We start from the raw sequence: 20,331 nt of genomic DNA, 5'->3' as shown, positions 1-20,331 counted from the left end.
AGCACATGATCATGCTTCTCCCAATAGGAGACCTCTTAAAAGGGTCTGATTTCCCCCCCCCCCCCCAAATTTTGGGTACTTGGCACTCTTTTGAAAATTGGGCCCCTTTAAGATGGCTCAAATTGAAAGACCAAAAACGGAGACACTCAAAATTGCTAGTCACTTCTGAAAAGTTGAATCTTTAGTTTCATGTTTGCATACTATTTTTCTGCAGGACTTCTGTCTCGGTCAGTGTACGGGATGGTTGATGCTCAGTGAATGCAGCAATGTTTTAAATATTTTTTTGTTCATGGTGTGGCGCATCCCTCATCTAGTTCACAGTATCCAACCACTGTACTGAATACAAAGTAAAATTCCGTAAGCTTTTTTGTGAGGCTTATTAGCACACATGAGCTTCTCATCTAGGTTAACTTCTCCTCCTCACATATTCCTTATTTTACAGAAGTAAAACTGAGGCACAGACCTTAAATAACTTGCCCAGTGTTGCAGAGGAATTCTGCTGCAGGGTGGAGAACAGAGCCTAGCTCTTTTGGGACCAGTCCAGTGCCTTAACCACAATACCATTTTTCCAGTTTCAGCATCCATTAGCTTAATCCTGATTCACCATAGAATTATTGGAAATGAAGTAGGAGAAATCTGTTTACTATGCAACTCTGCCTCATTTATTGTTCAACTTTTATTACGAAACAGGAATCCTATGCAAAAAATTAGATTATTGTAATGCATGCACATAAAGGGGCAGAGCCAAAGTTAGTGCTACTACTCCACAAAGAACTCCATCATAGTCTACATCACTTGGTGTGCCTGCTACTTTCCTCCTGTCTACTGGAGGAGGGGGTGTTGGAGCCTTCTCTGCCTCCAATAATCAAAGATTTTGGGAGTGCCCTTCACTCCTACTCCCTGCCGTGTTCTCCCTGTCCCCACAGCTCCAGCAGCTGATTTGCCTTATGCTGTGAGTTCTCAACCTGGGGTTTGTGACCCACATAGGTGTGGCAAATTGGTTTTGAGGGTCAGGACCATCTTGTCTTTCCCTTAGTGTAAAATGGGTGGAAGGGTCCTGGTGTGGGGAAACTCTGAGAACCTTGTACAGCTCAGCCCTGCTGTTTTCCCTCCTCTTAAAATTCTGCATTTCCATGCTTTCTGATTTTGGGTCTCAATTTGGCTTAATTTACTGATACTTATCTACCTACTGGCCTTGTCTAACTCATGAGTAGTATCCTGTTCATTCCATCACAATAGAGGAAGTTTAGGCTACCTCACTTCTCCTTTTGAAATCAGACTTGGTTTTTCTGCAGCACCATATTGTGACCCCAATCTGCTCTGCCTCTATCCAAAAGAGCAGGTTTTGGTGAGAATATGAACCTCGACAGTTTTAAGAGTGTGAAAGTTTCCTCCTATGTGCTTCTCGGAACTTTAAATTAATTTGATTTTTAGAAACTAGAACCTATTGGACTTTGCTTTTACAGTAACTGACAGTGTTTGTTGAATCTGCCTTCCTACAGGCTTCTTCAGTGTGGCTTAGTCCAACCTGTCACTTTACCATTCCTTTAATAGCTTCTATGTTATGCAACCAAGTGGTCTAGCTTTCGGTGTCTGTCAGTGGATATCTGTATTCTTGACAGCTCTCAAAATGTGTCATGGTGGCCAACCTGGCTATTTCTCCATACCTCAAAGGAGAGAGGGTCCAAAAAAAGCCAAAGCTGTTTTGTTTTGGAATGAGTATGTCTAATCTAGTGGGTGCTCTCCATTTGTGTCTGTCTAAATATAATTATGGCTAAAGAAACTTACTCTAATTCACTTCAAACATCAGTATTAAAATACAACAGTGCTGTTTTTTATAGTATTTCTTAGGGGATACCAGCAGATTTGGGGGCACCATTATGGTAGGTGCTGTTCAGATATACTGTCCCTGCCCCATAGCGCTTATAATTTTAATTTAACTAGATGTACCAGATGGGGTAATAGTAATACATGCATGTTTTAAGATAAGGACTGCCATATTGGTAAGACTAGTGGTCCATATAGCCCAGTATCTTGTCTTCTGATAATAGTTGGTGCCAGGTGCTTTAGAGGGAATGAACAGGACAGGGCAGTTTATCAAGTGATCTATATGCCTTCCAGTCTTTGCTTCTGGCAGTCAGAGGTTTTGGGATACCCAGAGCATGGGGTTGTATCCCTGACCATCTTTGCTAATAACCATTGATGGACCTGTCCTCCATGAACTTATCTAATTCTTTTTTGAAATCAGTTATATTTTTGGCCTTTACAGCACCCGTTGGCAACAAGTTCCACAGATTGACTGACTGCATTGTGTGAAGAAGTACTTTCTTATATTACAGTGGAACCTCAGACTTACAAACATTAGCGTTATGAACTGATGGGTCAGACATACACACCTCGTTTGGAACTGGAAGTATTCAATCAGGCAGTAGAGACAAAAACAAATACTGTACAATTTAGTCAAGGTGGATGTTGTCCACTCCCAATAATTGATGAGGAGGTGTAGTCAGGGTGGATGTTATCCACTCCCAATAATTGAGGAGGAGGTGTATTCCTCATCAATTATTGGGAGTGGACAACATCCACCCTGACTAAATTGGCCTTCAACATTGGTTCTCCACTTGTAAGGTAACTCCCTTCTCTTCATGTGCCAATATATATTTATGACAGTATCTGTAATTTTCACTCCATGCATCTGAAGAAGTGGGGTTTTTGCCCACGAAAGCTTATGCTCAAATATGCCTTAGTCTTTAAGGTGCCATTGGATGCCTCATTGTTTTTGTAAAATATTTGGTTGCTTATGAGCAAGCATGCTGTTCTGATCTAGGTGTTTTGTTTTCCTGAATGGGGTTTGAATGTTTTAGCTGTCTATCTTCACTGATTTTCTACTTCTGCATTCCATGTTTCCATTTGTTATGGGATTTGAGGTTTGCAAAGTGTTTCCAAAGGAGGTTTGGTATGTGCCTAGTCTGCTTTGGGAGAAGTGTGATTGTAGCATTGAGTAACATTTTTTCTCCCTGCAGCATTTAGACTGTTGTGTGTGTTTCTTTACAGAAATAAGCCATTTTTGTAGCAGTTACCAATTGGTATCGTAAAGTGTGTGTGTGTGATTAATGTTTTAAGCTTCTGTGTTTTTTTTTGTTCAGACTTTTAGGTTGGTACATGCATGATCAATTCAAGAAATTCATGACTTGCAACTAGAATGTGAACTGTTCTTTACTGCGAGTACAGTATTTCTATGGCATTTATTACTGAAAATGGATTCTCAAAACAGTCTTAACAAATTATATTTAATATAAAAATGATTAAGTAATGTAAAAGGCCTAACCACAACTCACAGAAAGCAGGGTAACTCAGCATTAAAGATATCACCATGTCCTTAATTCACCCTGTTGCTTATAGGCATTGCAGCGAACTTAAACATCTTGGATAATCCTACATATTTAAAGGATGGAGTGACGGACTCAGGTCTGAATGCCTTTACTCATATAGATTTATTAGCTCATTCACTTTAAGAACCAAAATGTCTGTCAGGCAAATATGATCTATACAAATGCACTAAGGGAAAATAAGACCACAGCCCCCACATAAGTGAAATACAACTAGATAAGCAAAATAGCACACTTAGAAATATGAATGAAAATAATCAGCTTTCATCACTCCCCCTCCCCCCCCCCTTCCACCCTTAAAGCATTGTAGATTGGGATGGGCTTGTTTTATTCTGAGCTGCCAGTCTTCCCATTGCCCAATCTTATTTTATCCATTGTTCATACCAGCAGGCATAATGCTTGCATTTACTATGGGGAGAAAAAACAGGACAGCAACTGTACTTGTAGTACATCACTTGTTCCCAGGATGTGCAGCAATGCATAATCACAATATCCCATCTCTTTTCAGCCACATTCAAGAAATGTGGCTGAGACTTCCAAAGTAGTATAAGGAATTTAGCGGTAGTAGTTCTCCTACTCGCTTAGAAAATCTCAGGCCAACCCTGTAATGCATTCCAATACCAGATCAACCACCAGTCGTACATTACAGTTATTCTTTGGGTTAACATTTAATAAAATTAAACAGTTCTATTTTGTAACTAAACAATCTCAAATACATTTTTTTTTATTTCGTTTGAGTTTTCCTTATATCAAGCCATGTAGTGCAACACATTTACTAGAAAGAAGAAATTCCATTTTGCTTTTTTGCTGAATGGTATTCAAGTGGTGAACAAACTTGGATACTGAATTGCAATAGCGTTTCCATGTTCTCTAAGAAAGCTGCTATGTCTAAGTCTGATATTTATTTTATTAGGTTTTTCAAATGTGCAGTACACCATGTAATATTTTTGTTTATATCAGCACGAAGTGTTACTTTAGCACTACAGGAGTTAAGAATCTGCTATCTATAGTTGAATCTCTTTACGCACGTTTGAAATGTGTAATTGCTGTACCTGGCCTCTGGAACATATAAAATGCCATACCGGTTCAGACTGATGTCCATCTAGTCCAGTATTTTGTCTCTGACAATGGCTGGCAACATTGCTTCAGAGGAAGGTATAAGAATCCCACAACAGGTAGATGTGGGATAATCTGTCCTGCACATTAGGTCTCACCCTGCTCTCTATTATTCAGATATTGGCTTAAGCCCTGAAGCATGAGGTTTAATCTTTTTCAAAAATTGTTACCATTAATATCTTTGGATATTATTGTATCCATATGTTTCCAATCCCTTTTTGAATCTCGTTAAGTTCTTGGCCTCAATAACTTTGTGACAGTGAGGTCTAGAGTTTAGTTCTATACTGTGTGGAAAAAATATTTCCTTCCATCAGTTTTGACTTTGCCACCTTCTAATTTCACTGACTGTCGTCGTCGTCTTGCATTATGAGACGGGGGAAGAGAAGCTTCCAATTGACCTTTTCTACCATTGTTTATTTTACATACTTTTATTGTGTGTCTGTTTTCTAAGGTGAACAGTTCCAGTCTTTTCAGTCTCTCTTCTTATGAGTTTTTTTCCCCCCATGTCCTTATTTCATTTTTGTCTCTAACCCCCCTCTAATTCCTTTGAGTGTGGGATGAGGAGGCAACACTACTCAGTATATTACAGATGAGGCCACACCATTTAAGTACCGAATGGCATATTTTCTATATTATCCATCCCATTCCTTATGCATCCTAACATCGTGCTGGTCTTTTTTGGACCACTACTTGCACCATGAGCAGAGGTCTTTATTGAGCTGTCCACACTGATGCTAAAGTCCCTTTCTTGAGTTGATACACTTCATTTAGAATAGATCCTTGTGAGGTGTATGAGTAGCTGAAATTTTCCACAATGTGTACTACTTTGGATTTATTAACATTGTATCTCTGGAATTCCTCAGTCTTCCTTGGTCTTGACTAACCTAAATTACATGGTAATCTGCCAATTTCGCTACCTCACTACTTTGCAATCCACTTTCCAGAACACTTGTGCTTTATCAAGTACCTCCCTTTCTCTGCTGTGTCTGTCTTTTAGGCTTTGATCTTGAAAACTGATTCATATGAGCAGATCTCTGCATTCAATGATGCTCTGTAGGTATACATTTCTGCTTGTACAGGTCAGATTTCAGGATTTGGGGCCTTGGATTATAAAATGTTTGAGGCAGGAAAGGTTTTTTGTTTTGTACAATGCTGAATAGAAGAGTTTGTGGTATCCTTGGTTGGTTTGGGTTTTTTTCAGTTTAGAACTTTTAAAATTACTAAAGCAGTTCGTTTAAGTTTTCTTTTGGGCTTAATTTGTTCCAGTTTTTTCTTTCAAGGATTTAATTACTTCTATACGGTTGCTTCGCCCCCCTCCCCTTTGCAATTGTATCCAAAGAATTTAGTAAAAGATGTACTGTTGCCATCATAACCGTGGACACTTCAAGTGTTGGATTTAGCTTTAAAAATATAAGTATAATGCAATTTAGTTGTAGAGCTGTTTGTATACACATGTAAAAGTTTAGGTTTAAAGTAAACAGTGTGGTACTAAAACTAATTCCATTTATACTTAACTCAGTATAACAAATTAAAGCTAAGAGTTATTCAGAACCTATTGCATCAGTGTTTTTCTTGGTTTTTCTCTCACCAGTGAGCCAGTTCAGTAAGCTCTGTTCCATTGTGGATTGTTGCTGGTTTGATCACATATCTTTCCCACTCACTTCTGCCCTCAATCTTGTAATAATTGACTCTCCGTCACATACCGCATCATGTTTAAACTTATCCTTTGAGGCCACACAGAACTCTGCTGCAGCCTGTATCTGGACTGTATCAAATCATTCTGTGTTTTTCTGAGCGACGCCCCATTTGATCCTTCTATTCCAGTCTTCGTGCCTTCTTCTATGCTGCCCCCTGTGGATGATACAACTTTTCATCCCAATTCACCACACTGCCGCTTTCTTCTTATAGTTTATTAAAAACTTTCTGCTTCTGCAATGCCCACAAGAAATGAGTTTGAGGTTTTAAAAAAAAAAAAAGTTCCATATTCTTCCCATTCTAGAGTTCCCACTGAATCCTATTTCAGTATGTCCCTCTTAAACTGAAAGCCCTTAGGTTTGTGTTCTGTGTGCTGTATAATACTAAAGACCGCCAGTGATTAACAAGGGAATATGTGGTTCTACCACTTTGTACGTATAAGAATGAACAGTGGCATTCCGTACATGATAGAATCTAGAGAGTTGGAATTTGGAAGTTATGGAAGAGGAAGTTGCAATGGTTAGGACTACAGAAGATGAAGGTATGAATTAAGACTTCAGCAGTAGACAATATTGGCATATACAGGAAATTCTGCAAAGTAGGTTTGTTGCAAAATAAATGGGATGAAGAGGCAAGAATGAGTTCATGGTTCTGTACTGTGAAGGCACATGGAAGGTCTGAATCAACGGAGTTGGAGGGTATGGATATGTGTCTGAGTGAAGAATGTGGCAAGAGAAGAAATTCTCATAGACATAGCTAAAGGAAACCACAAGTTACTTGGTTACTGAAGATGATTGTTAAATTTCCTCTTTATAGCCATTTTCATTGATAAAGTTTTGATGTATTTATATAATGGGTGACAATGAGATATTAATTTTATATCTGCCAGTGTATCAATGAGGATCATAGATTTATACTTTCATGAGCTAGGTCTTCCTTTCAATAGTGAACTAGAGAAGCTAAATTTTTCTCCTGTTACATGTTAAGTGATAGAATAAAATTACACCACTACTAAAATAAAAACTTGTCAATAACACTTAGTATTTTATTATTTAACTCAAAAATGCTTTCATTTTTTTCTTCCACTTCCTCCTTTTGATTTAAATGTCATAGTTACTCTGAAACAAATATAGGTGTGATTGGATTAAACACTGGGTTGTGAGTATGGTTTCAGCTGTGTGTAGTGAGAGGTGTAGTAAAGGTCAAACTTACTTCCTTCTTACAAATAAAAATACCTCGATGTTGAGTCCATGGCAGATTGTTTAAGAATGACTGTTAAGGAAGTAAAAAGAGCAGCTCTGTTCAGCAAGTGGTCTTAAATTCATACTGCTGTTTGTAAATGAAATGCCTCTTTAGAAAGCTAAGAGAACACTTTTTATCTAATGGTGTATTTTGCAGTGATGGAAAAAATTTGTATATCAACAAGCACTGTTGGATAGAAGTGATTATGCAATGTTTAATCTCTTGAGAGGTAGAGCCCAAGATGAGTGCATTGCATGCACACACAAATCAGGCTGAATTGCTAACCATTTCTACTCCATTTTCTTTGGGGTATATTTAATGCACATACTGAAAATAACTAATAGAATATAAGAACATAAGAATAGCCATACTGGGTCAGACCAAAGGTCCATCCAGCCCAGTATTCTGTCTACCGACAGTGGCCAATGCGAGGTGCCCCAGAGGAAGTGAACCTAACAGATAATGATCAAGTGATCTCTCTCCTGCCATGCATCTCAGCCCTCTGACAAACAGAGGCTAGGGACAACATTCCTTACCCATCCTGGCTAATAGCCATTAATGGACTTAACCTCCATTAATTTATCTAGTTCTCTTTTAAACCCTGTTATAGTCCTAGCCTTCACAACCATCTCAGGCCAGGAGTTCCACAGGTTGACTGTGCGCTGTGTGGTACACACATTCCAGCCCTCAGTGCAAGCCTTTTTCTCCAAAGGTCTAGGAAAGAGAATGGCTTTGCAGCATGCTCTGAATCTTGATTGAATATTGGCTGCTTTTGGACTGGGTAGGATTCCAAAGTTAAGGGAGAATGCCCTGTCATTACCTCAGATCCTTTTAAACAAAAGGGACTATGGTGTGAGCTCCTCTGTGGACTGCAATTATGGCAGTATTACTAGGGGAGAAAGACAGTCCCTCAAATAGGCATGTCTCTTTAAAATAATTAGCTCAATAGTTGTCTGGACCACTGATAATGAAAACTGGAGAAGTTCCAGAGGACGGGAAGAAAAGCTGGTGTTTGGTCAATGGTGATTTGGAGAATCTGTACAACTTAAGAATTCTGTTTGATATTGAAGTATGTGTATGCAGTGTTGGTAGCCATGTTAGTCCCTGGATAATAGAGAAGGTGGATGAAATAAAATCTTTTATTGGACCAACTTATGTTGGTGAGAGAAACAAGCTGTGGCACTTACACAGAACTCCTCAGGTCTTGGAAACTTCCTGTCACTTCTAAATACAAAGGGAACAGATTGTTTGTTTAGCATAGGTAGTTAACACACATTTCAAGAGAGCATTCAAGGTGAGGTGGCCCATTAGCACCCCACAACTGGAGGGGGTTGTAAATGGGTTATAGATTGTAATTAGCCATAAATGCAGTGCCCTTATTCAGTCCATGATTTTTAGTGTCTAACAAAGTTATGAATTTACACTCCCAGACTCATGTTTTGAAGGTGTTGTGCAGGTTTCCTTTGAGGATGACGACTGGTTGGGTCAGATATAGAGTGATCGAAAATCACCTTCACCAAACAAGGATGCTCCATCAAAGAAGTAGATTGCATCATGGAACAGGCCACCCAAACATCCTGAGAGAACTTGCTTCAACACCGAAATAAAACCCCATACACATCCTCAGTGGGATGGTAAATGACAACATTGGAACCCATATGGGATAGCATCAAACAATTACAACCCATATTCAATGGGGACCACCTCCTGAAAAACCTTTCCTGAACCCCCCTATCTAGCAGCCCCTCCCCACTCTAAACTCATCATCAGAAGCGAGCTCCCCACAGATGAAGACACCAACGCTATTTTGGCTGGAGAACTTCTCCTCTTGCTGCTCATTGGGGGTGGTTTAATTATGTCGACAGGCGAGCTCTCTCCCATTGGCATAGAGTGGCTACACAAGATCTTAGTGGCGCAGCTGCATCAGTACAGTCATGCTGCTATAAGCTCTCTAGTGTAGACATAGTCTTAGTTTCCCAGACCTAAAGAAGAGCTCTATGGAACCTTGACAGCTTGTCTCTCTCACCAACAGAAGTTGGTCCAATAAAAGATACATACAGATAGGTGAGGTATGGGGTTCTTTACCTTGTCGGTTACTTCTTATCTCCATGTTGGACTGCTATTCCAACAGGATAGGGCTGATAGAAGAGGGTTGTGAAATTTGGATAGCTTATCATTTCAAATACAAATGGCATGGTCAATAGACTGGGATACTGCTTTGGAGAGCTGGTTTGTCAGGGGAAAGGTTGCCTGACAGTAGTGTCATCTGATAGGACTCTGGTCACCTGTTAAGACTGACCACAGACTGACCTAATTAAGAAGACTGGAAGGTTATAAAGGACAGGATCAGCTTTACTTGTGCAATCTTCAATCATTTTTCATGCAGGAGCTTGATGCAGTGGAGAGTGAGGGGAGGGGCAAAACCCTGCCTGCCTGCCTCAACACAAGATTCCTGAAGTAAGGGTGGTGAACTAGCATGAGGGGGATTGTGTTCATGATGTATGTTTTCTATATGATTTGTACTTCCTGTATTTAAGTAAAGAACAATAGTGTGTTAGACTTCATTGTAAAATATCTGTTACATGCATCACTTACCACTTGTAGAAGTAAATCAGAAGGCTGGTGCTATGATGGAATTCTTGCAGATGTGTGGTGTTGAAGCTCTGAGAGAGTCTGAAAGGTCAACACTAATAAAGCACTGTCTATACTGGCACTCTTCAGCACTAAAACATTTGTCATTCAGGGGTGTTTTTTTTTTTTTTTTTTTCACACCCGTGAACAATTAAAGTTTTAGTGCTGAAAGTGGCAGTGTAGACACAGCCTAATTCCAGGGACTGGGCATACAGCCATGTGGTCTAAACTCTCAGTATCTGCACCCTGAGAGTGTGCCTAGGGCTCCCAAGACAAGAACTGGGACTACACTCTTTTCAGACTCCGTGGGACTCAAAACACTGAGGGATAGGGTTACTATACATCTGTGTTTTCCCAGACAGAGAATCAAAAAATAGGCAATGTCTGTGTGGATATTTCAAATAAGAGGCGATGTCCGGGGTTTTTGCCGAGCAGGTGTTGCAGTTCAGAAAGAGTCTTATTTGGTCCACTTCCCAATTGGTGCCTCCCCTATATCTGCATCTGATTGGTCCCTCACAGTTGCCAGATCCCGCATACCCAGCTCCCAGCCCTGAGGAGGGAAAAGCCCCACAAGGAGGTGCTGATGGACATCTGTCTCTGCTGCCCTGATCTGCGCCAGCTGCCCTGCCACTATGACGGGAGCAACACTGGCCATCCACCTCAAGAGTGAGTCAGCAGGTACCTCTTCCTGTACACACACAACCTCTCCAAATATCCTTCCTCTCCCTCCAGCAGTGTCCTCTTTTTGGGAACCTGAAAAATGGTAAACCTACCCAGGTATCCCGTGGTTAAGCAATGTGGTGGGCCTTCAGGAAGGGGTACTCCTGTGGGCATTCTGTGCCAAAAAACTAAAAATTCTGCACACATTATTATAAAATTCTGCAAATCTTATTGAACACTACATAATCACGCCAGTTTCAATTATTTTGGTAATTTATTTCAAAATACCTGTCAGCAAGTATGTCTGTAACAATACGGACGGACACACACACAAGCGCGCGCACACAAGCGCGCGCACACACACACACACCCCAATTCCCCCCCAGAAGTAGAGTTAAAGAAACCCCTATGACAACCCAGTTCCTGTTTCTGTGCGCGCCCCCCCCCCCCCCCCCCCCCCCCCCCCACAGCCAATACACCCAAACCTGTTCCCCTCCAAAGCCCAGCCATGGTGCTCCCCTTGCCCAGATACCTGCACCCTCTTTCCCCCTGAGCCTAGCCATGCCCACGGTCATGAAATGGGGATGTTTCTAGGGGGTCATGCAGGGATCTGTTGTTTGCTTAATGTTAGTGGCTTTTAAGGTTGAAAATGGAATGTGTATCTTTATTCAGGCTGACTTGCTGTTTATTCCTCTCCTCCTCCTGCTGTAAATGCAAGGCATGTTTCTTTGACCGTGCCTTCTCTATCATAAACATACAGCAGTAAAACACTCCATGTCCACTGCATGCATTTCTCCCCTTGGGAAGAGGATGAGAAAACAAACACTTGACGTTATTACCGTAGTCATATTGCTTAATGCACTACTGGAATGTGGAATGGACATTCCAGTAGTGCAGGGAATGGAGCAGGTGATCTGCCGGTCCTGCGCCTTCGCCATACCCGCCGGTCCTGCGCTTCGGCAGCAATTCAGCGGCGGGTACGGCAAAGGCGCAGGACCAGCAGATCACCCGCTCAGATACTACAGTGATGAGCATGACAGAAGAACCTATAGAGAATAGAGTTTATAAGATCAGAGTTCCCCTCCAGGGAAGTCTTGTAGGCTTGTTGTTCATGTCAGGAAGGGTTTCTCTGAGCATGGCTCTTCAGGGAGTGCCGGTGTCCGTTTTAGGTGCCTGGTCTACATATATGGTGTGCTAGGCTAAGACTTTGAAAAGCCTAACTAGCCTGTTTTGGTTACTTTTAAGCATAATGAAGATATTGGCCCTGGCCTGTGGTTAGCACAAAATAGAAGTGCCAAAAATTGACCGTAAGTGTTCCTATTTATGATTTACAGAAATCTTTTTTTTTTTTCTTTTCAAATCTGCAGTCACTTTCTGACACCTCCTCCTCCCCCACCACCTGTCCTTTGTAGGTGCTTTATTTCAATACATTACTTTGGGGAGTACCAGTAGGCAGGGGCGGCTCCAGGCACCAGCGCAGCAAGTGCATGCCTGGGGTGGCGAGCCGTTGCGGGGCGGCATGCTGGTCGTCATGAGGGTGGCAGTGAGGCCGCCTTCGGTGGTATGCCTGAGGGAGGTCCGCCGGTCCCGCGGCTTCGGCAGCGGTACGGCGAAGGCGCGGGACCGGCAGATCACCCGCAGAAACACCGCCAAATCCGTGTGAGCAGTGGACCGCCCGCAGGCATGCCGCTGAAGGCCGCCTGATCGCCGTGCTTGGGGTGGCAAAAAACATAGAGCCTCCCCTGCCAGTAGGAATGCTGTAGTTTAATTCTGTATTAATTTCTCCATCATTGTATTGAAGATTTGATCTTTAGAACTTGATGTATTGTGATTAATGCGTATAAATAAAATATAATAAAAATAAACAAAATATTTGTTTCCAGTTTCATTATTCAAAGTTTTGTGCTTTTCAGTGTTGAGGGGAATCATGGCTATTAATTGTTTTTCCCTTAACTGGTTTCCCAGTGTTACTGAAAATTGAAATACCTCATAATTACTAATTTACCCCTAGTACTTGGTGTTTTAGTATTTCATTGTTAATAACTAAACTGCTATTGATTATACAGTTTTTGGGGAGGTGGGTGTACTGCACTAGTCTGAGTTAATCATGCAAAGATAAAATAGCTTATAGCAGGGATTAATTTCTAATTGGATGAGTAAAATCCAAATTTGACAGTAGCTTAGAAGGAAGCTAGATAAGGAGAATTTTAAATTAGTACTGCTGAGACTAAATTACTTTGTCATTAATAATTGTATCTGCTCTTTAGGATGTTTTCATTCTAATACTGTTGATGTTAATGGTGTACTTGAGTAGAATTTAACATACATACACACATACATACATTTTTATTTTTATATATAATATAAAAAGAGTGTATTGGAATATTATCTTTTAATTATCAAGATTTCTCTGTTCTTTAGGGGAGTGAGCATCTTAGATAATTAAACACTTCATTAGAGTTGTTATAGTGCAGACACTTCAGAGGGAAATGAGAATGAAGTCCCTTTGATAGGTTTAAGACAGAATATTCGTCTATCAGATATGTAGTTGAAAACATGTGGCTCTGTTTTAAGGTGTCCTTAAAATGTGACAAATTTAATTTAAATTCCAATAGAACTTTTTACTGTAACTTAATATGTTTTAGTTGGAATAACCACACATGATATTGATGCTTTTAAAGCTTCAGCACAATATTTTGTCTCTAGCTATTTTTCGACTTGACTTAATTTGACATAGATGATCAAATTAATTTAAATAAAGGCCACGTAGTAATACAGTGTCCCGGGTCCCAGCCAGGATTGAGGCCCCATGTGCTGGGCATTGTACATACATATAGAAGACCAGTCTATTCACAAGGAACCTAATGTACAAAAGGTGAGATCCTACAAAGTTCTAAGCAATTCCTAGAGGTGCTTAGTACTCCATTTCTGTTGACTGGAATAGACTTTGGGGGGTGCTTAGCACCATGTTAAGTGGGTACTCAGCACCACCTGACAAGGCAGAATCGTCCCTACAAGATGAACATCTGGGTGTAAGAAAACACTTTGGGAACTGGTAAGAATCAGTTTTGTAGATTACCTACATGTACAACTTTAAGCTTTGTATGCTTTTAAGTAAGTGGATAGTAACTTTAATGGATCTCTTAACAGGCTAACGTAACAGCAATATGTATGTTGGTACATTTGAACTCACTTTTCTTTTTCTTTTCCAGTGTTTGGCAACTATTTTGATTACGTAACATTCTTTAGAAATATAGCTTATGCTCTTATGCCTGTGGTAAAATATTTACACAATAGTATAATACACAATACAAAATTATATTAAAATAGAGAAAAATTGATGTGCTGTCAATACTGTAGGATATTTCTTTAACTAGTTCACCAGTCACTAAATTTTTTGTTCTATCTACAGTCTCTAGTAGCACTGTCATTATTTAAGTCTTTATATGGGTGGACCTGGTAGCACTGCCTGTACTTATGTTTGCCTGACATTTTGATTTCAAGACCCTATTTGGTTTCTTATGTGCTGTGTGAAGTTATTTTTCAGCAATTTTGAATTTGTCACATTTTAATTTCATCGAATGTCCCTTTTTTTTCTGTTGAGATGGGAATAACAGAAGCTGTTTATCTACCTTCTCTAAACCAGTCATTATTTTACATACTTGTATCCTATCCCCTCTGTATTCACCACCTTCCTAAGGTAAACAATCCCAATCTTTTCTCTATCTCTTCATATGAGTGCTTCCATTATACTAATTTTTGTTGCCATTTTCTGAACCCCTGCTAATCCTAAAATCTTGTTTTTAGACAGATAACCAGTAATACACACACAGTATTCTAGATGAGACCTTTGGGTATGTAGTGGACCAGTGTTAACTAACATGGAGATCTTGATGATAGTTGTTTACATTAAGTATCAAAGATATGAAACAGGGAAGGTCTGCAAAAAAAAAGTGTATGGTTGATAACCAAATGATGTTAATTAAATTGCTAACCTTACAGTTTTAGAGAAGGAAAGCTTATTGCTATTACTTTACAAACATCTCTACGTTTCAAGTATGCCTTTAAATTACAACCCTGTGAAAACCAGGCTTTTAACTTTTTTTTTTTTTTTTTTATTCAGGGATCTATTCCTGCTCCTTTTTTTTATATATATATTTCTGTGGATAGACTGAATAATCGGTTCCATTTAATGCTATGCTAAAGTTCTAATTAATTTTGGTTTTCAAAACAGTTAATATTTGTGCAGCATTGTCCATCTAAAATTTGTCACTGTTGCTTGATGGTTTTTTTTTACTTACTGAATCAAGATGTAAAGACAACAAAATTAGAGTTTAATATTCAGTTACAGTGGTTTTGCAAGTAGACTTACTTGCTCTATATGGTAATATATGCGTTAGTAGTAGTTTCATAGCAAGTGAAAATGAATATTTTAAAAAAAAAAATTCCCCCTAATGTGCTAGCTTATTTACTTCATACCATTATAACTGTAGTAAACACTTAATACTCCCAAGACCAACATGGTAAGTGAACTTCCATTATTCACATCAGAGTCTACCAACTGCCCATCACCAGCGAGGACATTTCTTACAGTTGTGTTGAAAATGCAAATCTATGAAATATAAAAGAAGTCATGGTTAGTTTTGTGATTTGTGGATTACAAAGCTATTGGTAAGAGTGAAAGAAAATTAGGTCACAAATTACCTCCTTTGATAGTCCTGCTACTGGATGGAGGATTGGTGTGGGGAGAGAGGGAGAGAGGAGGAGAGAGGGAGGGGAGGGGAGGGGGAGAGAGGGGAGAAAAAAAAAGAGTTGACCTACCTCAGAGCCCCACTGCTACAAGGGGGAAATGTAGTTGACAACATTTGTGAGCCTGCCAAGAACCCAGGGTTTGGGTTGCCAAGCAATCACTTGTACTGCTTCTGCTTATACTTGGCTGTAAAAGTGAGTTATAAACTGATTTCCAATGACTTTGATTGTTAATCTTTTATATAGCTCAATTTCTGTAAAATACTGTTTTTCTGCTTTTTCCTGCCCATTAAAGGGTGGCTACCTTTCCTCTTATTTTAAAGGCTGTGTCTTACTTTGTGTCAGATAGCCCAGGCCCTGAGCAAGCCAGTATATAAGGTACTTTGGCCCATATTTCAACAAGGTTTATACATTGTGATAAAAACTTACCCTGAGTAAAACATTGTTGGGTGCTGTTCTTTAACCTAAGATTGGTAATTTTTCACGATTGTCCCTAATTTCCTTCTCATGTAGGGACCTGCATTTGAAATTTACAATCTAAATTAGACCTTGCACAACAAGGAAAGCGGATCAAAAAAAGGGGGGGGGGAGGAGGAGGGATTATAGAACAAGTGTTATCACATTGAAAAATTGAGGTAAACTCCTTTTTATGAATCTCTCTTGATACAGGTACTTTAAAAAATGTATCAAAATTTGAGGAAATGTATTGAAATACATGGTGGCAGCCAGAGATGACCATTATTATTTCTTCTTCTATTTAGACACACACAAAGCTACATTACAAGAAAATTACATTTGCAAAGTTAGGCTTTCAAATTGTGTAATATGTGAATTAAGATTGCTCATGTAATCGTAAGACCCCTGGTGCATGTACATTATGATAGTCTTTAATTACATGATCATATATTATTTTAGAACTCTTGTCTCATTCACCGAACGGGATGCACAGTGCTCAGAGTGGGTAGCTATTCAGTATTGCTTTTTCTTGATTGAATGTGTGGCCCCAGGACATGTTTATTGCACACCAGTCAAATCCTGCACTCAATACAGTTTTTTTTATGATCTTTTCTGTGGCAGTATTACAGTCACTGGGCTAACTGTGCCTCTAACTCCTCATCCAGTCTTTGAGTGCACTAACTCTGACGCCTCAAGCTGTCACCTCTCAGAGTGGAATCAGGTGAATCTCCCACTCAGACTGGGCTTTGGGATGCAGTCCCTAGGTACTAAATGAGATTACCTCATCAGGCCCAACTTACATTTAATACCTGCAGTTCTGCTCCTCTGGAACTATGCACAGTGGCATCCAGTGACCAGACATCCTTTGAAAGCAAAATATTGTTTAGAACCAAAGCATTCAGAACTAAAATAAAAATAATAAACTGTCTGTACACATGCTTGCCTTCCCTAAGGCTTAATATCCTCTGCAAGCTTGGGAAGTCCCCACTGTTCGAACTGTCCCACCGAACCTGTCTCTGTGCATGTCAGTCTGTTTCCCCAGAGAACAGTTCACTGACAGTTCTCCCTTCCCCCTTTCAGAAAGTCTGTTTAACCATTTAGTGTTCCTTTGACCTCTTGGCTCCCAGCCTTGGCAAAACAGCTATAAAACTTTGGATGGGTGTGGAAGTAGCGTTTTCATTAACAGCCTGGCAGTTATCTTGTTTATTGGGAGACTGCTTTTCTAGAGCTATGGTGTCGTCTTCCTGCTTGTTTTCCCATTAGTTCCCATTAAACTAAACCAATTCTACTTTGGGTAATGGTCCCTGTTGTATTCCACTGAGGCTTACGTAAGCCTCAGGAGTTGGAGAATTTGAAAGTAGTGTCCATTGGTTTGCTCAGGCGCCCTGGCTCACCTCGTGTGACTGTCTGAGGCAATAAAGGGCAGGGCAGACTGACCACATCTCCAGTTCCTTCTCATCGCTGCGTGGTCTGGATTGGAACTTTGTCATTGTTTCTGATGCGCTTCTGATGCAAAATGGTAGTTGTACAGAGTTTTATAGTAGTTTTACCAGTTTTATTTTTCTTAGTTTTAACAGTTTCATAAAATCATTATATAGCAACAACATGTCTGCCACAGACACAACATTAAGGTATCTGAGTGTTTCACAAACAATTTTTTTTTTCTTTACAGCATCTCTATGAAATAAGAACAGCATTTCCCCCCATTTTACAGGGAACTGAAGCACAGGAAAATTGTCCACTAATTTTAAGAGTCCAACTTGAGATGCCTTGGGCTTTATTTTTATTTCAGAATATTTAGCATTTGTGTAGCATTTTATATGTTCAGAACATAGCTCCTAGTGACTTTATTTGCAATTGTGAGTGCTCAGTACTTCTGCAGATCAAGCCCCAGGTGTCTCAGGGCATGCAGAAAATGAGGAACATACTGTGACCACCTGTGAAAAGTTGGGAGTCGGTGACTTGCCCAGGACTACCTACAGATTCAATCACCTACAGATTCTGTTGCAGAGGCAGGAATAAAATCTGGTTCTCCGGGGTGGATTTGACTCCATAACCACCAGACCATCCTTTTTCTTCCTGCAGTCCTCTGCCTCATTCATTACATACTTTCCAACTTTTGTAATACAGTAGAACCTCAGAGTTACGAACACCAGAGTTACAACAAGCTGACCACAGTCCTCGTTTGGAACTGGAAGTACGTAATCAGACAGCAGCAGAGACCAGAAAAAGCGAATGCAGTACAGTTCTGTGATAAATGTAAACTACTAAAAAATAAAGGGAAAGCAGTTTTTTTTCTTCTGCATAGTAAAGTTGCAAACTTGTATTAAGTCAATGTTCAGCTCTAAACTTTTGAAAGAACAATCATAATGTTTTATTCAGAGTTACAAACAACCTCCATTCCTGAGGTGTTTGTAACTCTGAGGTTCTGCTGTATAGAAGTAACTGTATCACTCACTCTGCAGTCTTGACTAATCGCTTGAGTATCGTCCCTCCTATGCACTGAATAAGGTACGGGTCCTGTGGAAATGGTATAAGCTAATTTAATTAAAGACTGTCCTAATATTTATGAGCAAGGGGGCAAATTAAGGCTTCACAACTGCTGCAAATAACTGAGGGATGTTGAGAGTCATGAATTCTGGATTCTATTCCAGGTTTGAGAGGGGAGCGTTCTGTAGTGGTGTCTTCCTTCCTTCAGCATGTCCTACTTTTGCCTTTATCCCCTAGCTGTCGCTCTTTAGCCTGTTCTCCTCTGCTGCTTTCCCTCCTCCTCTGTCCTGCCTTAGCTTGCTGCTATCTACCCCAGCCTGCCTTTGTCATTGTCTTTTTTTGAACAAGTCAGGTTACTCTCACCTTCTCTGTATTACTTGGGAGCATTGATAGCACAGGAGAGACAGTCTGTTTGTTGTCGGTTCCAATTCCCCGGGCCATAGTGGCCCTGGCTGTTGGAAGGAGTGGTTGAACAAAAAGTCCTACTCAGCTCTGGATTGGAGCATGCTTACTAGCTGGGTGCAGGTGGAGCATACTTGGGGTAGACAGAATCTTCAGAGAATAATTCTCTAGCCTGTTACAAACCCTTATGAAGCATGTGCAAACAGATTGGAAACATTGTTTTACTTAGTGTCCTGAGTTCCACCTCATAGTGCTCCTGGGACAGGAAAGACTCTGGTGGTGTGTGTGCGGCTAAAGACCTGGCTTCCCAGAGGTCCAGGACAGGTAGCCCTTTCCTGCCATTGCTCCTTGTAGCTGCAGCTGTTAACAGGCTTCAACACCAAATGTATTAATAAAATAAATACCCCCCCCCCCCCCTATTCCCACAACTTCTAGTTTCAGGTATTTCACATTTATTAATGGTGAACTAGAAGAATCTTCAGTTTGCAGGGCTGAACAAAACGCTGAAGTTACTGCTGGGTTTTAAACTGCTTCAAGGATTTGATTGGTAGGAACAGGTGTTTCAGTATGAAATTTTAGTTTTTGAGGTTTGGAGGAAAGGGAAGATAAGTTTCCTTACATACAAGTTTTAATGAATTTAATGTACCTCTTGGGATATACAAGTATGCATGATTGTTCAAAATCTGTACTGTGAGTGTTCCAGAGTAATACATTTTATTTCTATGTAAGCTGATGTGCTTGTAATTTTATCATCTTACGAATTGTTTATACTCCAGATTTCTTCACTGAAAGACTAACTTCTCATATGTGATAAATGTAAAATTATGTATTCTTGAAGTCATTGTATTGAATAGGACCGAAAAATGTTTTCTAATATACTGACTACTTGTATTTGAGGTTATCAATCCAGGTGCTGGTAGTTAATACAGCTTAGCTCTTATTTCTAAGGTAGCAAGCAGGGCATTAAAAACTATCAAAAGAACATGATTTACAGAACTTAAATTGATTGGAAGCTGTTATCTGAGTAGTGCATAAGTTTGCCTTAATGCACATAGCAGTGTTTTAAAAACTTCTTTTCTTCTTTCACAGGAAAGATGATAAAGATTATGCTTTAAAACAAATAGAAGGTACTGGAATTTCTATGTCTGCATGCAGAGAAATAGCAGTAAGTAACAGTCTTTTTTTTATTATCAGTAAGATTTTAATAAAGTATCTTTTAAGTGAATACGTCTTAATTTAATGTTTTAGATTCAATAAATCTACCTTTCTAAATACAGAAGAAAATCTTCAATTTGAGGTTTAAAGTAAACCTAATTCCCTTATATAAGAGTTTAACTTTTCGCAGAAGAATGATGCAGTTCCTAAATTACATTTTATTATTGCATATTTAAGCATACATCATAATTATCTATACCTCTGAATGCATATTGATTAGTACTGGAAATAAATGTATGATTTTCTCTTTATTAAAATAGTGACTGTCTAAACTGTTATATTTGTC

The 20,331-nt window shown here is 39.7% G+C and overlaps 1 protein-coding gene across 5 annotated transcripts in view; it reads left to right on the top strand.

Moving 5' to 3' along the window:
- Positions 1-20,331, top strand: part of CDK8 (cyclin dependent kinase 8) — a 166,087-nt gene that overhangs the window by 40,034 nt on the left and 105,722 nt on the right. For 4 of the 5 annotated variants that reach the window (XM_034758718.1, XM_034758716.1, XM_034758721.1 and 1 more), the window contains exon 2: positions 19,920-19,995. In XM_034758718.1, the coding sequence (XP_034614609.1) occupies positions 19,920-19,995 (76 nt within the window). Of the gene's footprint in view, positions 1-10,601; positions 10,740-19,919; positions 19,996-20,331 lie in introns of those variants that run through there. The other variant, XM_034758719.1, reaches the window with a different exon arrangement.

The sequence above is a fragment of the Trachemys scripta genome, chromosome 1 (genome assembly GCF_013100865.1).
Source record: "Trachemys scripta elegans isolate TJP31775 chromosome 1, CAS_Tse_1.0, whole genome shotgun sequence".
NCBI classification, from domain to species: Eukaryota; Metazoa; Chordata; order Testudines; family Emydidae; genus Trachemys; species Trachemys scripta.
Note: the sequence above shows the minus strand (reverse complement) of the source record. Positions and strands in the feature narration are given on the sequence as shown.